The sequence below is a fragment of the Pelophylax lessonae genome, assembly GCF_965119305.1.
Source record: "Pelophylax lessonae genome assembly, chromosome: 3".
NCBI classification, from domain to species: Eukaryota; Metazoa; Chordata; class Amphibia; order Anura; family Ranidae; genus Pelophylax; species Pelophylax lessonae.
The window spans coordinates 491,562,776-491,585,148 of record NC_138770.1 but is presented as its reverse complement, the minus strand read 5'-3'; the positions used below and the strand labels follow the sequence as shown (position 1 = coordinate 491,585,148).

Genomic DNA, 22,373 nt, shown 5'->3' with positions numbered 1-22,373 from the left:
AATCACATGGTTATCAGTAGGAAAACATATACTCACACTGTATGATCAGATTCAGTGAGTGCATGATTACCCTCGGTGAAGCATACCCCTTCGCATTGAAAAATTCAAAGACAACCAGGGGTAGGAGCCCTGATCCCAGATGGAAATTGGGAAATGGTGGCCAATTGATTGTACTGAGTGCAGCACAAGTAGGAGCTCACAAGGATCAAAAAAAGGCAGAGGCCATTCCTATTAGAGTAAGGGATGATATTTGCACACGAGGGGAGAATGTGAAAAGACCCAGTACATGTAAACCTAGCCTGTGTATTATATTGCCCAATCCTCCAAATAAGTGGAGGAGGGAAAAGTAAAGGAATAGCGGTATGCTGGCAATACATCAACAAATGCATACCTCAATTTAAAATAAAATGTCATCAAATAGAAAAGTATAGTTACTCACATAAGCTGGTAGCTAAACAGGCATCAATAGAGTGTATGGAGCGTGGGTGAGTAATCAACACTGTACACTGTATTGAACAGGTGTATTGTTCCCCTTATGTGGCATACATAGAGTAATGTAAAATAATACATGGACTACCTGAAGCGGAGTAGTAGTAGGTCATCATGATGGGGAGATAGTGGGAAAGAGGCAAAAGCCAAAGATAAAAAGACAAGGCGCCTCTAAGTGCAGTAGGCTCTGAGTATTTATTAGGTTAAAAGTATAAAAGCACTCACATTTGGTAAATATGACATGGGCATAGCAAAGATCTGTCTGGAGTCTTCCTAGCCTCTGTGCTGAGTGGTTGCAATGGGGACATCCGGTGATCCGCTTCCTGTAGATGCATCCTTTCGTCTGTGTCTCAGCCTGGTCGGCATGAGATTTCCTGAAGGCAGGGTGTGGACGCAGAGGCTGGTGTCCAATAGAGCGGGTGGTGGGCGGTTACATGTTTTGGAGCTCAGCTCCTTCGTCAGACCTCCACCCGCTGGAGGTAAAGGACATTTATATAGGCAAAAGAAATCGTTATTAAATGGGACAGGTGCATTCAAGCAGAAGATAATTGGATAGTTAATTGATACCAGCATGTGCATACCCTGAAAGCTGGTAACCATTGCACGATTATCGCACATGTGAATACTGCATTACCATGTTAAAAATATTTTAAAAATGTATAAAAATATATATTAAAACATACACACATGCATATGCATACATGTATCTACATACACATATAACTAAAAAAAATTAAAGAAAAAATAAAAATAAAAAAAACGCACATCCAGCACGAAATAATATTCAGAGACCCAAAAAGATATTCTGTAAATTAAATTTTAATTCCTCATTTATGCCCCCAGGTGACAAAACATCAAGGGCATAAATCCACAGTAGCTTTCTCTGCGACATAAACGCACAAACCTCTCTTCAGGAAAAAATAAATAAAAAAACGCACATCCAGTGCAAAATAATGTTCTATAATAGCGTATTAATTTCTAATTCCTCATTTATGCCCCCAGGTGACAAAATGTCAAGGGCATAAATCCAGTAGGTTTCTCTGCGACATAAACGCACAAACCTCTCTGCTTCAGAAAAGGTGGGGGGAATGGACTCTATGACCCATACTTTTAGGCCAGCACTAGATTTATTGTGGTGTTTTGTGAAGTGTCGAGGTACACTGTGGTTGTCTTTACCGGCCTTAATTGCTCAGCGATGTTCTCCAAAGCGTTGTCTTAACGGCCGTATAGTGCGGCCTACATAATGTAGGCCGCAGGGACAGGATAGACAGTAAACCACATGTTCTGTAGAACAAGTGTAAAATTCTTTAATGGGGTAAATTTTACCCTTGACGGAAAACTCTTTTTTTTCCATGTTGGACGAAACTACAAGTGAGGCACAGAGGTTTTTTGCACTGATACAATCCAATAATGGAGAAGAATTTTAATGAGGGGGATGTATGTTTTCTGGAACGAAGCTTACTCGGGGCTATCTGGCTCTTAATATTTGGGGCTTTTCTGTATGAAAACGTGGGTTGATTGGATATGCAGTTAGCTAGGTGAGGGTCCTGTTGAAGTATTGACCAATGTTTGCGCATAATATGTTCCATGCGTTTGTATTGACTATGGAACTGGGTGAGACACTGCCGAAGTGCAGTGTCTCACCTAAAGCCTGCTGTATTCCACGGAAGCGCCCATACAACAAACCCTTTTTTTTTTTAAGAGGCAAAAGCCACCCCATGTGGACCCCCAGCATATCCCTGTATCCGTGTCCAGTGGTCTAGACTGCACAGATTGGCCCCCTTGTTGATCCCGCAGGGTCTGACATCATCGGGCCACTGACACACACAGCGGGGCCGCATTATTATCCGGTGACAGGGGAGAAGGTGCTCATGTGCAGTCCGACTACATTGGCCGGCCATGCGAATCATACAGCCAAATGCTCAGGCCCCAAGTGCATGTTAGAGGCACGCTCGGGGGCCTATGCATGCCGGGGAACACCATCATGCACAGCAGCTGGGGGTAAAGGGAATGCAAGGAGGTATGCACAGAAGGGACAAACAAACAAATAGAACAGATCCATAAAATGGAACATAAACAACAAACAAACTGTGCATACATCAAATAACAGTATCGTTAATGTGAGTAAAAGGGAAATAGGAAAAGAAAGAAAGGAAGCAGACAGTAGGATGGAGACCCAATGAGATGGGAACCCACAACCGGGGCTAAAAAAGCAGATAGTAGTCCCTCAGGCTGATGGCAGAAGAGGGTCAAATGAATATATGTGTGTGTCATTGAAAGATTTTTTTCATAACCTCCAGAGGCAAATCCCTGGAGGAAGAGTTTGAAATTGAAAGCCTTGTTGAGGCCAGGAGGTGATGAAATCCATTGCAGTTCACGCTGCAGGAAGGACTTGTTCAGATCCCTGCCTTGGGAGCTGTGGTGGATCCGATCCAAAAACCACAAAAGATACCAAGGGGAATTGGCCAGCATGTATGCGTGCAACATGTCTACCAAGAGGGAGTTCAGGGTCACTTTTCCGCATGCGGAATATGTGGCGATAAATCCATTGCAAGAATTTCTGGACAGTTTTCCCCACATATTAACAGCTGCATTAACAGTTAAGTAGATATACTACCCCTGAGGTTTGGCAATTGGCGAAATGTTTGTGAAGAATAAGGCAGTACGAACACAAGCCACAGGGGAATGTCAAGTAGTTTACATCCATCCCCCCCCCCCCCCTCTTGGTCGCCTCAGTAATCACTCTGTACCAGTTGGTCACCCAAGAAGGCAACGCGGCTGTAGGTGACCAAAGGGATAGGAGGGACAAAAGGGCCCACTGAAGGATCTGACGTCCGAAGATGCCATTACCTCTTCAAAATGCGTTTGACTTGACTTCCTTGTGTTTGATAGAGTATTTAGTAATAATCCTAGTGGTCTCTGTGGACTTTCTTAGCGAATAGGAGATCATGTCTAGATTTAGAATTTGCTAGTTTGAAAGCTTTTCTTTTTTTCAAACATTTATGACTATATCCTCTGTCTAGAACAGTGTTAATTTTGGCAGCAAATTTTAATTTAGTTTTAGTCTTAGTCTTAGGGCTAAAATGGCATTTTAGTTTTAGTCCCATTTTAGTCTTCTGCAAGTGTTTTAGCTTTAGTCGTATTTAGTCGACTAAAACTCCAGTACATTTTAGTCGACTAAAACGTCCTACATTTTAGTCGACTAAAACTCATTTTAGTCATCTATAATTGAATGGGTGTAGTTCAATTGTAATTTGTAATGCATTATTTAAGCATTTCTCTACAATTTCCAAACTCATTATATACTACTGCTGGTCCTGGAGTGAAACCTCTAATATGTTATTATTTATGGTGGTATTAAGCTTTGAGCATGCACCAGTGTAAATTTTGGCAACAAATTTCGATTTAGTTTTAGTTATAGTCTTTTGACTAAAATGCCATTTTAGTTTTAGTCGTATTTTAATCTTAAGACTAAAATGCCATTTTAGTTTTAGTCGTATTTTAGTCATCTGAATTGTTTTAGTTTTAGTCGTATTTTAGTTGACTAAAATTGTGTTAATTTAGTCGACGAAAACGTTTTAGTCGGTTTTAGTCGACGAAATTAACACTGGTCTAGAAGACGTTGTCTCAATAGGTTTGACTCTCTGGCGTAGGCTTCCTCATTAGAGCAGTTCCTTCTAGTAAGAGGGTACTGACTGTGGGGGATGGATGTACCCAGGGGTTTAGGATGAAAGCTTGTGGTGTGCAAAATATTATTACCTGCCTTGGGTTTGCAAAATAACTTACAGGTCAGAGTATTCTCACTGCTTTTCAGGATGGTCACATCAGGAAAAGTAACCTTGGACTCGCTATAGGATAACACAGTTGAATTGTTGTGATTCAGAGCCAAAAGGCAAGAAGATCCTCAGGGCCAACCCATAATACAAAAATATCATCTATACAGCGGAACCACATCAAAATGTGGTCCGCATACATAGAGAAAGCATTATCCATAAACAATAACCTCTCCCACTCCCCCAGGTACAAGTTGGTGTAAGCTGGGGCACAAGAAGTCCCCATTGTCACACCCTGTACCTGGAGGAAGTGTGAGCCGTTGAAGGCAAACGCATTGTGATAGAGGATATATTCAAGTGACATGATAATAAATTCATTGAATGACTGTTCGTGATCGTATCCTACGGATGCATGAAAGTCCCATCTCTTGAGATCTAGACCTGTACAGGGCCTCCACGTCTATGGTGGCAAGGATAGTGCCACCAGAGAAGTGGACCCCATCCTGGACTTGCAACAAATGACTAGTGTCCCGAATATGGGATGGCAAACTGGTAACAAATGGCCTCAAGTGTTCATCCATAACTCGACTAAGATCTTCTGTAATGGTCCCTTTGCCATTGATAGGTCTACCTGGGAGGTGTGTGGTATTCTTGTGTATCTTGGGCAAAGAATAAAAGCTGGCTACCTTGGGGGAGCTGGTTCTTATAAACTCCCTTTGTTTTGAGATGATGTTGTTGTAGTAGGCTCTGTCGACCTATAGGTAGAATTCACGGTTGAAGGCTTCAACCACTGATCTCTCAATTTGCCGATACCAGTTGGTGGTATTCAGTATTTGAGCACACATGTTCATACTGGTCATTGTCCATAAGGACTATGTTTCCCCCTTTATCTGAAGGTTTAGTTGTGATTGAATAATCATTTGCTAGTGTTTGTAGTGCTTGTTTTTCATTGAAAGTTAGATTACCAGTTTTAGGGGTATCGACCTTGAGATTACGAATCTCTGAGCATGTCAATTTCGAAAAAGGCGCTATGACGTGATTGGAACTAGGAGTTGGGTAGGTGTCAGATTTATTTTTGAGATTGGATATAGATTTAGCTGGAGTTATAAGAGATCGAGTATTATCTACTATCTACTCCGAAGGGAGGGGATCATGCTCTGCTTCAGTATGTCGTAGTACATGTTGGCATTCATGGTTCCCTCAATGAGCTGTAGCTCCCCAGTGCCGGGAGCACTCATGCAGCCCCCATACCATGACACTCCCACCACCATGCTAGACTGTAGGCAAGACACGCTTGTCTTTGTACTCCTCACCTTGTTGCCTCCACTCACGCCTGATACCATCCGAACCAAATACGTTAATCTTGGTCTCATTAGACCACAGGACATGGTTCCAGTATTCCATGTCCCTAGTCTGCTTGTCTTCAGCAAACTGTTTGCGGGCTTTCTTGTGCATCATCTTTAGAAGAGGCTTCCTTCTGGGACGGCAGGTATGCAGACCAATTTGATGCTGTGTGCAGGGTATGGTCAGAGCACTGGACAGGCTGACCCCCCACGCCTTAAACCTCTTCAGCAATGCCAAAGACCACCTCTGTATACGACTCTGAGCATGTGCGCTCAACCTCTTTGGTTGACCATGGCGAGGCCTTTCCTGAGTAGAACCTGTCCTCTTTAACCGCTGTATGGGCTTGGCCACCGTGCTGCAGCTTAGTTTCAGGGGGGCAATGTTCTTATAGCCTAGGGGCCATCTTTATGTAGAGCAACAATTCTTTTTTTTTTTTTTCAGATCCTCAGGGAGTTGTTCTTCATGAGGTGCCATGTTGAGCTTCCAGTGACCATTATGAGAGAGTGAGAGCAATAACACCAAATTTAACACACTTGCTCCCCATTCACACCTGAGACCTTGTAACGCTAACGAGTCACATGACACTGGGGAGGAAAAATGGCTAATTTGGACACTTTTGTTGCGAGCAGTTTAGACATCAATGGCTGCGTGTTATTTTGAGGGGACAGCAAATTTACACTGTACACTCAATACTTTACATTGTAGCAAAGTGTAATTTCTTAAGTGTTGTCACATGAAAATATATAATAAAATATTTATATAAATGTGAGGGCTGTACTCACTGTTGTGAGATAACTGTAATACACAGGATATATTTACAAGTGCTGGATCTTTTTACATTCTCCTTTTATGTGTGCATATATCTTCCTTTACTCTAATAGCAATGGCCTCCACCTTTTTTTGATCCTTGTGAGCTACTACTTGAGAGGCACTCGGTACAATCAATCGGCCACCATATCCCAATTTCCATCTGGGATCAGGGCTCCTACCCTTGGTTGCCTTTGAATTTTTAAATGCGAAGGGGTATTCTACTGAGGGTAATCATGCAGTCACTGAATCTGATCATACAGTGTGAGTATATGTGACTGTAATGATACTTTTATACTTAACAAATTGCATATATTTATATGTCTGTTATTATATCTATAGACTAAAGTATATTGTGTTCATCCCATTTCCTTTTAAAAAAGGAATTCCGAAATATGTTGTGAAAGCTAGTGAGAACCCCATCTGCACATGGGCCTCTATACCAATGAGATCCAGTTTGGGTTCCTTCCATATGTGGATGATATTAGATATATTTGATACTGTATTGATTCAGTGTTCCTTATACAGCATTGTGAATTTTATCACTTTTACTCTATGCATTTAATAAAAGAATATAATATTTTTAGAATTTGTACTCCTGACACTCACCTTTACTGCCTAAAAAGTCCCAAATGGGGGGTTTTTCTTCTTTTTTTCTTAGGTGTTTGTCAAGAGTAAATTGTAAATCTATGTATATTGTGCTTGTTAAGATGTCCATCTGTTTTTTCCTTTTTTTTAACTATCTACGCTCCCTGCTGATGCCACTGCTTGTGGAAGAGTATGCATTGTATCATAGCACATTTTGAAATGCTTACCTTAGAACGAAGCCTTGCACTGCCGCACTGTGAGCTATGACGAGCGCTTCTATCTTTACCCAGTTTTCCCTTTGGGGTTTGCATCCTCTGGCCGTCTGATTGCCCGCTTCACAATGATGTCACTCCCGTGCATGCGCACGGGAGTCACGGCACGGAGCTCTGAAGGGACGGAACAGGTATACCATCCCTAAAGAGCGCATGCGCCAGTGAAGCTTTAGGAGATATTCATAGTACCTACAAGTAAGCCTTATAGGCTTACCTGTAGGTACAACCCTTTAAAATATGTTTACATCCACTTTAAGTAGCAAGAACCCTGTTAATACACTGAATCCACACAATGGCGTGAATTTGAAGAATAGACTTTAATATGCTGGCAGCAGTATATAGCAGATAAGAATCTCGTATTTCTCTTATAAATAAAGCCTTTAATGCTGTTCAGTTTGGGTTTATGTATACTTTGAGTTGACACTGTAAACCTGGTATTCTGCATTTGTTTCTTTATACTTTAAATTTTTAAATATTCCTTCTATGTTTTATTCTGCTAATTGTGAATTTCTACAAGCCATAGCAGCAAGTTTAAATAAATGCTATATGCTCAAATTGTCTACTAAAATTGTTATCAAAAGCAGTCCGTCATTTTTTAAAGCAAGATAAGTTGTAATACAAAGAGCATTACTTTAGCACTTCCTGTTGCACTACACTATGTTGTGACGTGAGGCTGTCTAGCGGATTTTGCTTTAATTGCTAGTACTGGGAGCACATTTATTTGCTCTGCACAGAGACTTTTTAAATACAAATTTAACAACTAAGTAGTCTGTCACTTTGCTTTGCTTTGGCATCACCTAAGTAACAATGTGAATTTTATTTTGAGTAGCTAATTTCACAGACCAAGATATTGGAGAGCCCATTCTGGACATGATTTTGGAAGCTGGAGATCTCCTTTACTTCCCTCGAGGGTTCATTCACCAGGGTGCCTGTCTTCCTGATGTCCACTCCCTGCACATAACCATCTCTTCATTTCAGAGGAATAGCTGGATTGACCTACTGGAAAAGGTGAGAAGACATTTTCTCAGTTTTTACTGGGCAAAATGGACAGAGGCTGTTATGTTCCATAATAATAGAAGCTACTGACATGAATGCATGTAATTACCCTAATGGTGCTGATCTAACTAAAGCATTATAATGCCTGCACATATCTTTAGATGATTTCTATGTACTGGGTGCCTTTAATTCTGGGATGCTGTAAAATGCACATTTTAACTTTTAATGCTTTTATTAGAATTTTCCAAAAATAAAATCTACAGATATGACAAGTATACAAGTAGCTTGCCCCAATGGTATCTTACAAATCTTTCAAGAAGAACACTGAAAATATCTGAAAGGGGAATTATATTTGTCAAACAGAACACATACTAGGATATAGAATAACAAATTGTTTCCTTTGATCCTGACAAATGTATTGGATGCCACTTGTGAGGTTTTGAGCTAGGGACACCCTTAGACCAATCGACCGGTAGGGACAGGAGACATTAAAAACAAGCCAGTCAAGAGTATCGCGCCAACCCTTTAAACACCTGGGTCTGCTGACTAATCTACACTGAACAAAATTTATAATCGCAACACTTTTGTTTTTGCCCCAATTTTTCATGAGCTGAACTCAAAGATCTAAGACTTTTTCTATGTATACAAAAGGCCTGTTTCTCGTAAATATTCAGTTACCTAAGTTACCAAAAACCATAAAATATGAGGTCAAAACTAAACCATTTTCAATTGTATCCAATTGGGCAGGCCCTTGCACTACATAGTTTAAGGTAAATCTAAAGGAAAATTGTACAAGAAAAATGTACATGTATGGCCAGCCTTAGTGAGCACTTCCATCCACCTCACAGGTGTGGCATATCAAGATGCACAGGTGTGCCCTGGGCTTGCCACAATAAAGGCCACTCTAAAATGTGCAGTTTTATCACACAGCACAATGCCACAGATGTCACAAGTTTTGAGGGAGCGTGCAACTGGCATGCTGACTGCAGGAATGTCCACCGGAGCTGTTGCCTGTGAATTGAATGTTCATTTCTCTACCATAAGCCGTCTCCAAAGGCTTTTGAGAATTTGGCAATACATCCAACCGGCCTCACAACCGCAGACCATGTGTAACCACACCAACCCAGGACCTCCACATCTTCACCTCCAATATCATCGGAGACCAGCCATCCGGACAGCTGCTGCAACAATCTGTGTGCATAACCAAAGAATTTCTGCACAAACTGTCAGAAACCGTCTCAGGGAAGGTAATCTGCATGCTCATCGTCCTCATCAGGGTCTTGACCTGACTGCAGTGGCGGTTGGGTTGTGGTATGGGCAGGCGTATGTTATGGACAACGAACACAGGTGCATTTTATTTATGGCATTTTGAATGCACCATGACGAGACCCTGAGGCCCATTTTTGTGCAATTCATCCATGACCATCACCTCGTGTTGCAGCATGGTAATGCACGTCCCCATGTTGCAAGGATCTGTACACAATTCCTGGAAGCTGAAAACATCCCAGTTCTTGCATGGCCAGCATACGCACCAGACATGTCACCCATTGAGCATATTTGGGATGCTCTGGATCGGTGTATATGACAGCGTGTTCCAGGTCCTGCCAATATCCAGCAACTGCTGGAGTAGACAACATTCTTCTGCAGGCCACAATCAACAACCTGATCAACTCTCTGCGAAGGAGATGTGTTGTACTGCATGAGGCAAATTAGTCACACCAGATACTGACTGGTTTTTGGACCCCCCCCCCCCCAATACAGTAAAACTGCACATTTTAGAGTTGCTTTTATTGTGACCAGCCTAAGGCACACCTGTACAAGATGGATGGATTATCTCGGCAAAGGAGGAGTGCTCACTAACACAGATTGATAGATTTGTGAACAATATTTGAGAGAAATAGGCCTTTTGTGTACATAAAAAATGTCTTAGATCTTGAGTTCAACTCATTAAAAAAATGGGGGCAAAAACAATTGCATTTATAGTTTTGTTCAATGTAGTAAGTAATGCTGTGGAGTAGATAAAGTTATGCTCAACCCCTACAATCGAAGTGGGAGTGAAGTTATGTGGTACCAACGAAGTGATGTCACTTTGGTGGGCATACCAACGTAATGCCAGTAAGAAAAACATATTCATAAATGCAAGGGAGAGTTTACCGCCCTCAAGATGATTGCTATGTAAAGTGATTTTTAAACCAATTGCTGACTCTTAGTAGCCGGAAAATCTGCCCCTCAAGGGAAAGAAGAAGAGGGGGGTAGGGCCTGTGGGGCAGAACTCTGACTTAATCCCCTGGAATACAAAAATGGAACTAGAAGAGAAAAACTGTTTTTAACAAAGAACCCGAAACTTGAGTATCCATAGGTTAGAGTAACCTTATCAAAAAGAAAAGAAAATTCAAGACAGAAGAGTGAAGCAGACCGGTCAGGAAGATTTCAGACACCGGAGAGAGAGAAAGAAAGAGCTAGTATGTATTCAGTTCAGGGTTCCCAGACCAATTTGAGTTTCTGGGTAGTGTCCTGAAGAATACTCACTGCCTTTTCTTGGACCATTATCCAAGATATCCCTTGTTTTGCTGCAGCAAAGGTTGCAGTTGGTTGCTTTGATCGCTTCCATGCTCGGGCAATGGTGAATATAGCACCTAACAGTATGAAGTGGGTGGCCTTCTGGATGTTTTAGGGACTTCCATCTTGCCTACTTTTCAGCAAGGGGATCTGAGGCATTTTAGGAATAGCAGAACCAGTGACCCTGCGCAGCAAATGAAAGATCCTGTTCCAAAAACCTCTTATGTGAGGACAGCACCACCAGGTGTGGGGAAGAAATCCCATATGGCGGCAGCCTTGAAAACAGAAGGGGACATGCACCTGGGAAAATCTTGGCTAGACGTGAGGGGACATGGTACCAACGTGTGAATAGTTTGACGCTGGCCTCAATAATGGAGGCGTTCCCTATTCCTTTGAAAGATCTTGGAAAATTTTTGCAAAAAGTGTCCACCTCCAAACTATGCTCCATATCGTGCTCCCAACTCAGCGCATATGAAGGTTTTTCAGAAGTCTCCATTAGTGAGGTGTAGATGATAGAAATACCTCCCCTCTGAAACATGGTCTGAGAGCACCACTGTTCATAAGCAGTAATTCTCGCTGGGTCTGCTTTGGACCAAAGGGAGAACAAGAATTCTCAGGGTTGTTTTAGCCTAAATCTCTAAAAGTCTAATTTACTAATACAGTGACTTGCTGGTAAAGGGCCCATGGGGGATAGATAGTGTCCTATCTTAAACATTCTTTTGTTTGTCCACCACTGGGAAGTCCTCATATCAAGGCCTGAAAGGGAACTGCCGGTTATGGGTTAATGGCCAGAATTCTGACGCAAGCGATGAGGCTGAGTAAAGGGAATCTCAAAATGCCATAGAATTTGAGAGTGTAGGAGACAAGATCAGGGGCCTATTTTTAGGAGGACACCAAAGCAGGAAGTCAGTAGCATGCCGAGGGACTTATTGTTGTTCCACGTTAATCCAGTCAGGTCTATTTTCTCGAGAGTAAACAATAGAAATCTTTTCTTCTTGGGCTGTTTAATAATACTTCCACAAATTAGGCAACCCTAGATCTCCCTGGGTTTGTGTAAAATACACATTTTGACACTTTTCTGTGAGCTGATGGGACAACTTTATAATCCCACCCATTTTAATCAGGGTAACATACACTAAGAGATCAGCCAGAAAGTTCTTAAAATTGAAAGTCATAGTGCTGCAGGATTTGGGTAACCAGGGATTCTTGGATGTCATCTAAAGGTATGTGCAGGCACGAATACCTGCATCCAACTGCTGACATTCTTATAATATGTCAACAAAAGTTAGATTTTATTTCCATCATTTACACTTTCAAAATAACAGAAAACAAAAAAATGGCATCTGCAAAAGTTTGGGCACCCTGCAGAGTTAATATCTTGTACTGCCCACTTTGGCAAGTATCACAGCTTGTAAACGCTTTTTGTAGCCAGCCAAGAGTCTTGTAATTCTTGTTTGAGGTATCTTTGCCCATTCTTCCTTACCAAAGTCTTCCAGTTCTTTGAGATTTCTGGGCTGTCTGTCACGCACTGCTCTTTTAAGGTCTATCCATAGATTTCCAATTATGTTGAGGTCAGGAGATTGTGAAGGCCATGGCAAAACCTTCAGTTTACGCCTCTTGATGTAATCCCCCATGGATTTTGAGGTGTGTCTAGGATCATTATCCATTTGTAGAAGCCATCCTCTCTTTAACTTCAGCTTTTTCACAGATGGCATCAAGTTACCATCCAAAATTTGCTGAAATTTTATTGAATCCATTTTTCCTTCTACTCGTGAGATGTTCCCTTTGCCACTGGCTGCAATACAACCCCAAAGCATGATTGATCCACCCCCATACTTAACAGTTGGACAGAGGTTCTTTTCATTAAATTCTGTGCCCCTTCTCCAAAGGTACCTTTGCTCATTCTGGCCAAAAAGTTCAATTTTAACCTCATCTGTCCACAGAACTTGTTTCCAAAATGCATCAGGCTGGTCTATATGTTCATTTGCAAAGTTCAAATGCTGATTTTTGTGGTGAGGATGTAGAAGAGGTTTTCTTCTGATGACTCTTCCATGAAGACCACATTTGTACAAGTATCTCTTTATAGTGGAATAGTGTACCACAACTCCAGTGTCTGCCAGATCTTTCTGGAGGGATCGTGCAGTCAAACGTGAGTTTTGAATTGTTTTTCTCACAATCCTGCGAGCTGTTCTGTCTGATATTTTTCTTGGTCTTCCAGATCTTGCTTTAACTTCCACTGTTCCTGAAGACTGCCATTTCTTAATTACATTCCGAACAGAGGATATTGACATCTGAAAACGCTTTGCTATCTTCTTATAGCCTTCTCCAGCTTTGTGAGCGTCGACTATTTTCAGTTTCAGTTTTCTAGACAACTGCTTAGAAGATCCCATGGTGCTGATTGTTGGGGCAAGGTCAGATGAGTCTGGGCATTTAAAACCTTTGAGATTGACATCACCTGGTCTTCTCAGACGGATTGAGAACAATCCATTACACTGGCAGGTCTCAGCCTTGCAAAGGGGGCAGTGCATGCTATAAATTCTGCAGGGTGCCCAAACTTTTGCAGACGCCATTTTTTTGTTTTCTGTAAACGTGAAAAAGTGTCAGTGATGGAAATAAAATCTAACTTTTGTTGACATATTATAAGAATGTCTAATCTGTAATTTGATGCCTTTTGGAGATTTTTCCATCTTTCCTTGGCTTCTTTATGCACATTAATACGAATTTTTACCTGGGGTGCCCAAACTTTCGATCCCCACTGTACAATTGCGACACAAATCATATTGTAATTGAATATTATTAAAATTTACCTTTCCTTTTCAATCTGCAGCTATTGTAATTTTCTGTGCAATGCAATATGGCTACCTGGAGCTGTTCTGTACACAGAATGTGTACTGACCACACCCCAGAAACATAATTTCCTGCTTGTGTGATTGGCTAACCAGATTTCCCAGAAGTCTGTCTAAGATACAAGTCAGAGTTCTGGCATCCCCTGCAACAATGTAATTTTTAGTGAGATACTCCCAATTGTAACACGTCTAAAGGGATGCAGGCCCAGCATCTTCCTGCATTAGAGCCCTACAGCTGCCACAGCTTATAATTATGAAACCACTCCCATTTGACCCACTTAGCACATAGGAATAAACAATGATTTCTTCTGAATAACAAAAGGTATTAATCTGCAACAAAGTTTGTTAAAATCCTTGTAATGTACATGGATCACCCAGAGGGCAATGTTTTTTTTCTCAACAAAAGTGGCGTAATGCTTTAATTTTCCAGTTTTAAGGATCATGCGCATGGCTGTAATTTACAGCATATGGTAGAACAGAGTCAAAAAAGGCTATGGTTCCCATTGGAATTAGTTACAGAAAATGCTATGCAAGCCTGTATGCGTGTAACTGATAACACGACTATTACTCACGCACACATTTAGGCGTATTTCACAACTTAAAGCTTTATTTTGGAAAAATACGCACCATACATGTGCAAGAGTAAAGCTGCTGCTGGAGGTTTATGCATGCACAGCATTTTCTATATTACAATCTTGGCAAACATTTGCTTCAAATGTGGCTCCTGCTGTGTAGTTAATGTATTTTCAATGTATTTGATTGCTTTTTTCTTTTTTACTATATTGTACTGTCTTTTTAGGGGTTTTTTATGTGTTTTCTTGTCTGATATACTTGAATGAAAGAATGTTTAAAAAATATTTAATTATATGTATAAATAAACGTATGTATATGTGTATATGTACAGTATCTTGCAAAAGTGAGTACACCCCTCGCATTTTTGTAAATATTTTATTATATCTTTTTATGTGACAAAACTGAAGAAATGACGCTTTGCTACAATGTAAATTAGTGAGTGTACAGCTTGTGTTAATTTGCTGTCCCCTCAAACTAACAACACACAGCCATTAATGTCTAAACTGCCAGCAACAAAAGTGAGTACACCCCTCAGTGAAAATGTCCAAATTGGGCCCAAAGTGTCAATATTTTGTGTGGCCACCATTATTTTCCAGCACTGCCGTTGGGCATGGAGTTCACTAGAGCTTCACAGGTTGCTACTGGAGTCCTCTTCAACTCCTCCATGAGGATCGTCACGGAACTGGTGGATGTTAGAGACCTTGCGCTCCTTCCACCTTCCGTTTGAGAATGCCCCACAGATGCTCAATAGGGTTAGGTCTGGAGACGGGCTTGGCCAGTCCATCACCTTTATCCTCAGCTTCTTTAGCAAGGCAGTGGTCTTTGGAGGTGTGTTTGGGGTCGTTATCCTGTTTGAATACTGCCCTGTGGCCCAGTTTCCAAAGAGAGGGGATCATGCTCTGTTTCAGTATGTCACAGTACATGTTGGCATGCATGGTTTCCTCAATGAACTGTAGCTCCCCAGTGCTAGCAGCACTTATGCAGCCCCAAACCATGACACTCCCACCACCATGCTTGACTGTAGGCAAGAGACACTTGTCTTTGTACTACACACCTGCTTGGTCTCATCAGACCACAGGACATTGTTCCAGTAATCCATGTCCTTAGTCTGCTTGACTTCAGCAAACTGATTGAGGGCTTTCTTGCGCATCATCTTTAGAAGAGGCTTCCTTCTGGGACGACAACCTTGCAGACCAATTTGATGCAGTGTGAGGCGTATGGTCTGAGCACTGACAGGCTGACACCCCACCCCTTCAACCTCTGCAGCAATACTGGCAGCATTCATACGTCTATTTTACAAAGACAACCTCTCGGTATGACGCTGAGCGCGTGCACTCAACTTCTTTGGTCGACCATGGTGAAGCCTGTTCTGAGTAGAACCTGTCCTGTTAATTCGCTGCATGGTCTTGGCCACCGTGCTGCAGCTCAGTTTCAGGGTCTTGGCAATCTTCTTATAGCCTAGGCCATCTTTATTTTATTATGTTAGAGCAACAATTCTTTTTTTTTCGGATCCTCAGAGTTCTTTCCTATGCGGTGCCTTTTTGAACTTCCAGTGACCAGTATTAGAGAGTGAGACCAATAAGCCCAAATTTAACACATCTGATCCCCTTTCACACCTGAGAATTTGTAACCCTAATGAGTCACATGACATCGGGGAGGGAAAATGGCTAATTGGACATTTTTACTTAGGGGTGTACTCACTTTTGTTGCCAGCGGTTTAGACAGTGGCTGTGTGTTGAGTTATTTTGAGGGGACAGCAAATTTACAGTTATACAAGTTGTACACTCACTACTTTACATTGTAGCAAAGTATTTCTTCAGTGTTGTCACATGAGAAAAATATAATAAAATATTTACAAAAATGTGAGGGGCGTACTCACACTTGTGAGATACTATATAATTATATAACCTACCGCCAGCACAAAAGTTGCATTGTGCACACAGCTATGTTGTCCCCACAATCATAAATCAAGAAGAGCTGTAGCACAAAATAGCTATTTTTATTGCACACACATACAGTATATCACAGCAAGGACATTTCAAACATCCCTGCCCTTTCCTAATCTGAATACATATTCCATAAAAAAAATCATCTGGAAATTACATACATTGAAACTTATATATACGGTACTGTGAAAAAGTTTTAGGCAAGTGTGAAGAAATGCTGTAAAGTAACAATGCTTTCAAAAATAATATATTTTATTAGTTTTTAATCAATTTACAAAATGCAAATTGAGCAACCATTAGAAAAATCTAAATCAAATAAATATTTAGTGTGACTACCTTTTAGCTTCAAACCAGCATAAACTCTTCTAGGTATGGTTGCACACTGTGTTTGAAGGAACTTGACAGGTAGTTTATTCTTTGGATCCTTCGGTCTCTTCATGTAATCCCAGACAGACTTTGCTGAGATCAGGGCTCTGTGGAGGCCAAAACATCACTTCCAGGACTCCTTCTTCTTTATGCTGAAGATAGTTCTTAAAGTGGTTGTAAACCCTTACATATACCCAGGGAAACAAACAGCTTCAGAGGATACACACAGATGAAACAAATACTCCTACTTAAGTTTTACTTGTATATCTGCAGTCTTCACCTTTCTACACCCTTAGAATAGTGCAGATCACATTAAAAATCTTTCTTCATTATTCAGCAGTACTTAGGGGTGGAGGGACTGTATTTTCACTGTATGAAAGCTCATTGGAGGAAAGAGACAACCCCTCCCCCTCCTCAATTCACATAGGCAGAGGAACAAAGGAGCATGCAGAGCTATATTCTGAATAGACAAGCCCACTGCTTATCCCCCTGTAAGATCCTTCCCCCTACAAAATTGTTCAGCTACTGTTATTTCATGTGGAGAACTTGTCTGAGGTGGCTCATGCTTTTAACAGAGCATCAGAGAGAAAGGACACTTACAGCTTTGGAGAGAGTTCAATAAACACTACAGATAAACTGTATTTCTCTTTCGTTCATTGATGGACACAGGGTCATATCTTCATTTGACAGATGGGTTATGCTGCATTTCTTATGAGTAGGACACTAGGCGGAAAAGGGTTAACAGAGCTTTAACTACGTCCATGGGGCAGGCCCAGGTGGTATACTCCCGCTTCCTGCTCTAGGATCTCCGTTTATTTCTGCCTAGTCAGGAGTAAGGACCTAGCTCCCTGCTGGGATTTCTGGTCCTGGCATTTTTTTCTAATTTTTCTCAGAATTTTTTTTTACGTTTTTTAGTTTTTTTTATTTTGTTTGTTCCTGAGAACTGCAATCAACTGCTGGACTGGGCGACGCTCTGGATATTCTAGATACTGACGGTCACTCCAGTCCAGCCAGCGAACGCGTGCAGACCTCAAATCCACGCTAGGTAGGCCACGACGTGATCCCACTGGAGGGATTGGCTTGTGAGTGGGACACCTCGCACGGATGCACACGACCTGGTCACGGCCGGAGTCGCAATGTTCCGCGGGCCCGCAGTACCCCTTGTTCCAACATGAGGAGGTGACCTGCATGGAGTGAATCCCGCTGAGTCTCCAACGGTATGGTGAGTAATCCCCTTTCTCCCTTGGAAAGTTAGGGGTTAGTGCGGGTCCTCTCTGGGTCAATGATCTTGGCGATGCTCTGCCTTCCCCTATATTCCTGCCATCCTCACAAGGGGTCCCCTCCCCCACATCTCCACACCTGGGGGGCGTCCAGGGGTGGTTTTAGTTGGATTTTGGTGAGGTGAGTGGCAATTGGCTAGCCGCAGTGTACCTGTGCGGCCCAGCAGTGCTGTGGGAAAGGGGGGTCCCTGGCGGGGGCTGCCAGAGGGTATTGTGCAGTGTGCTTCTGGCGCTCGCAGGCGCCGCCATTTTCTAGCAATTTGCAGCCACTCGGCGGACATTTTCCCAGAGACCGACGGTGGACCGAGCTGGTGCGCCAGCCATTTTCTTGTAGCCGCATTGTGTAATAGGCGGTGGGCTGCCTCTGGTGGCAGCACGAACATTCTTCTGCTCAGAGCGACGTGCTGCAAGCGATTGGTGCCTCTTCACCTTGTGCTGCTGAGACACTGTGTGTTGGTGAGTCCTAGGGCGGTATTTCCCTACCTGGTCTGACTGTTTGCAGTGTTCTGGGACCTGTAGTCCCACAGAGTTGCTGGGTTTTTATTTTTACAGCTATTGAAACTTTTACTGTGTTTCTATTGCAGCACCAGGGTGTCATGTTGCTGGCCGAACATGTCTCACCACCAAACCCACTCTGAAGGGGGATGCTTAGGGTCCCACTCTATGGCGGCCATGACGGTGGTCCTACAGTCTTTAGTGTCAAATGTGGACATGGTTTTACAAAAGAGACCTGCCAAAAGGTGCCGCTGTCCTCTCCTGTTTCCTCTGCCTCTTCAGAATCTGAGGCTGATATGGCCACCGCGGACGTAAGTCACCCAACAGGTTCCGCGTTCACACACTTCGAGTGCTCTAACAGTGAGGATGATTCCTCTTCCTCCACCTCGGCGCATGAAAAAGCGCTGGTAGAGGCACTGATTGTGTCAGTGCGGGACACTTGACACTAGTTTGGCACCCGCAGGCCATCTAGAGTAACTAAAGGGTTTCCTTTCCCTGCCTATTTCAACGAGATTGTCGCTGGTCAGTGAGGGTCCCCGAAATGCATGGCTGGGATACCTAAGCGTTTTGCTAGGAGATATCCCTTTGAAGTTTTCCTGGTAAAGAAACGGACTGTACCACCAGTGGTGGACTCTCAGGTTTCTAGATTGAATAAAGTCACATTGCTGCCTGTGGAGGACACTCATGGATCTTGTTCATCCAAGACAAATGGGTTCTCGAGTTGATTCAGTCAGGTTACAAGATCGAGTTTTGGCCCTTGCCCCCGCCAAAGTTCTTCCCTTCCAGTTTGCGTCTATCCACTGATTGGCTTCAAGGCCTTTTCATAGCGGATCAGGACTTGTTGTCACAAAGGAAGGAAGGAAAGGTTCATCCTCTCCTGGATCTCAAGGCCCTGAACCATGCGTGTTCAAAAATTCAGAATGGAATCCATTTGCTCAGTCGTGGCTTCTGTTGATCAGGGGGACTGTCTAGCCTCCATCGATATCAAGGACGCTTAACCTTCATATTCCAATTTTACATTGGACATCGTTTTCTTCACTTTGCCATAGACGAGGAGCAGTATCCATTTGTGGTTTTTCCCTTTTGGTCTCGCCTCCGCTCCTCGGGTGTTTACAAAAAGTTGGCCCCGATGTTAGCCTTACTCAGGCAACAGGGAATTTCTGTTCTGGGTGATCTGAGGGCAGAATCGTCATCAGTCCTGAAGAATGATCTGGACATCACGGTGAGAACTCTGCAGGCATTTGGCTGGACTCTGAATTTTCAAAATTCAGCCTTGACTCCGTCTAACAAGTTGGACCTCCTAGGGCTGACTCTGGATTCAGCATCAGCTTGGGTTTTTCTGCAGGAAACTAAACTATTAAAATTGCAGCGGGTGATTCACCTCCTGTTAGCCAATCGTTGGTCGTCTCTGAGGACCTGCATGCAGGTGTTGGGTCTGATGGTTTCCACCTTCGAAGCCGTCGCCTTCACTTAGTTCCATACCATACTTCTGCAAAAAAGAGATTCTAACCAAATGTAACAAGAATCCATAATCTCTGGACAATTTGATCCTGTTGAGTCGGGTTGCAAGAGGGTCTCTGCTTTGGTGGCTCCATTCCCCGGCGATTCATTAAGGAAAATTCTTCCTCCCTCTGTTCTCGACAGTGGCGACTACAAACGCCAGTCTGTCCGGATGGGAGGGGGGGGGGGCTGCTGGGCACTGATTTAGGCCCTGGGTTTTGGTCCTCAGATGAGTCCAGTCTGCCGATCAACATCCTGGAAATTTGAGCCATGAGACTTTGCCTGTCCCGGTGGACGGATTGTCTGCAGGGGTGTCTGGTGGGGATTCAATCGAGAACGCATATATCAATCACCAAGGGGGCACCAGAAGTGCCCTAGCGGCCAAAGAAGTGTTCTACAAGTATTCCGCCCATTGTAGAAGTATTCTACAATGTCTTGTTCCGGCACATTCCAGGGGTGGAAAATTGGAAGTCGGGCTATCTGTCTTCAGGCTCTGTGTCCGGGCCAATGGTCTCTTCACCTGGAAGTTGCTTCTGCACGCAGGGTCTCAGGGTTGGCTGCGTTGTCCTGTCAGTCGCCTTATCTGGTAGTTCATCGGGACAAAGAGGTGCTTCAGGACAAAGTGGTGCTTCGCCCCTGTCAGTCGTTCCTTCTTAAGGTCATTTCGGTGTTTCCCTTGAATGAGGACATTGTGTTATCTTCGTTATGTTCTAAACCTAAGCTGCCAAAGGAAGTTGTTTCGCGTTCATTAGACACGGTTTAGGCAATCATGGTGTACTTGATGGAGACTGAGTCAATTTGGAAGTCAGATTCCTTGTTTATTCTTATGGAGGGTCCTCGTAAGGGACAGGCTACATCAGCTGTGACCATTTCCTGATGGATCGGGCAGACAGTGGTGCAGGCCTATTCCATTATGGTCAGGTTCCTCCTTTCCCTGTTAAGGCACATTCTACTAGGGCGCTCAGTCTCTCCTGAGCCTTCCGTCCTCAAACATCAGTGGTTCAGGTTTGCAAAGTGGCCACCTGGGCATCTGTACACACGTTCACTAAATTTTACAAAGTGGATATCTGCGAATGCTGCCTTTTGGCTGCAAGGTTTTGCAGACCATGGTGGCAGAGACTTCTGCTTCTTGAGGGTGTTTTTTTTCTGGTATGTGGGCTCCAGTTGTTCCTGGTTGAGCTCCTGGTTTACCAGGTTGGCTATGTTTAGCCCTGTTGGGAATTGTTTCTTGCTGTGTTTGTTTCCCATCCCTCATACTGATACTGCTTTGGAACGCCCCATCCGTCAAATTAAAATATGACGCTGTGTCCATCAGTGAACAAAAGAGAGAGCTGGATTTATGTCTTACCATAAAATCCTTTTCTCTGATGTTCATTGACGAACACAGCACCAACCCCTCTGTGGAGTTGGGTTATGTATTCTTTTTACGCTGCTTGTTCCTTAACTCCGATCCTAGAGCAGGAAGTGGGAGTATACCACCTGGGACTGCCCCATGGGTGTAGTTAAAGCTGTGTTAACTTTGTTAACCCTTTGCCACCTAGTGTCCTATTTATAGGAAGCGCAGCATAACCCATCTGTCAAATGAAGATATAATGCTGTGTCCATCAATGAACATCAAGGAAAAGGATTTTACAGTAAGACAAAAATCCAGTTTCTCTATTGTTCATTAACAGACCCAGCTCCATATTCTTCTTAACCATTGGGTTATGCTGCCCCCTACAGGAGTAGGACTTTCGGCAAGAAAAAGTTACCACGCCTATGGGGCAGTCCCTGAAGTCATACACCCTCACACTCTGCTATAGGATTCCGTTTTTCTGCCAATTTTAGGAGTAGAACCTAGTTCCCAGCTTGGACTTTGGTTTTAGCTTGTTTTTTTTTATTTTAAAGGGAACCTTTTTTTAAATTTTAAATTTTTTAGCTAGTTCTTGAGAGAACTGCAATCAGCATCCGGACTGGGTTTCGGACTTGATGTCCTAGATCCTTAAGGTCGTTGGTATGGTGAGTAGTGTCCCCCCATAGCTCTTGCAATCTCGGGGTGGGCTTTGGCCTCCTTGGGATGGTCAGATCTCTGGGTTCCCTTCCATTTCCCCCAGCCCCTCTAACAGTCACAGTGGTCTTTTGACCCCAACCTGCCCCCTTGCCCCCCCCCCCCTCCTTGGGTTAGGTAAGAGCTGGCTTTGCTACTTGCTCGGTTATAGGCTTGGGGGGAGCGGATGTTTCTCCATCCGGGGTACCTGACCAAGCTAACTGAGATGAGGTGGCTGACCAAGATGAGGTGCCTGATCAAGCTGATCGGCATCGACGTGCCTTGCAGCCTACTTGCGGATGACAGAGTTGGCTGTCTGAGTGTCTGACCAGGCTGTCTGAGTGTCTGACCAGGCTGTCTGAGTGTCTGACCAGGCTGTCTGAGTGACTGACCAGGCTGTCTGAGTGACTGACCAGGCTGTCTGAGTGACTGACCAGGCTGTCCGAGTGACTGACCAAGCTGTCCGAGTGACTGACCAAGCTGTCCGAGTGACTGACCAAGCTGTCCGAGTGA

General features: G+C 43.2%; 1 protein-coding gene across 2 annotated transcripts in view; it reads left to right on the top strand.

Moving 5' to 3' along the window:
- The window catches only part of RIOX1 (ribosomal oxygenase 1), a 320,376-nt gene that overhangs the window by 192,393 nt on the left and 105,610 nt on the right, over positions 1 to 22,373 (top strand). For both annotated transcript variants that reach the window (XR_014225073.1, XM_082251939.1), the window contains exon 9: positions 8,103 to 8,281. Coding sequence is in view for 1 of the 2 variants with exons in the window: in XM_082251939.1 (XP_082108065.1) it covers positions 8,103 to 8,281 (179 nt within the window). In the remaining variant the exon portion in view is untranslated. The remainder of the gene's footprint in view (positions 1 to 8,102; positions 8,282 to 22,373) is intronic.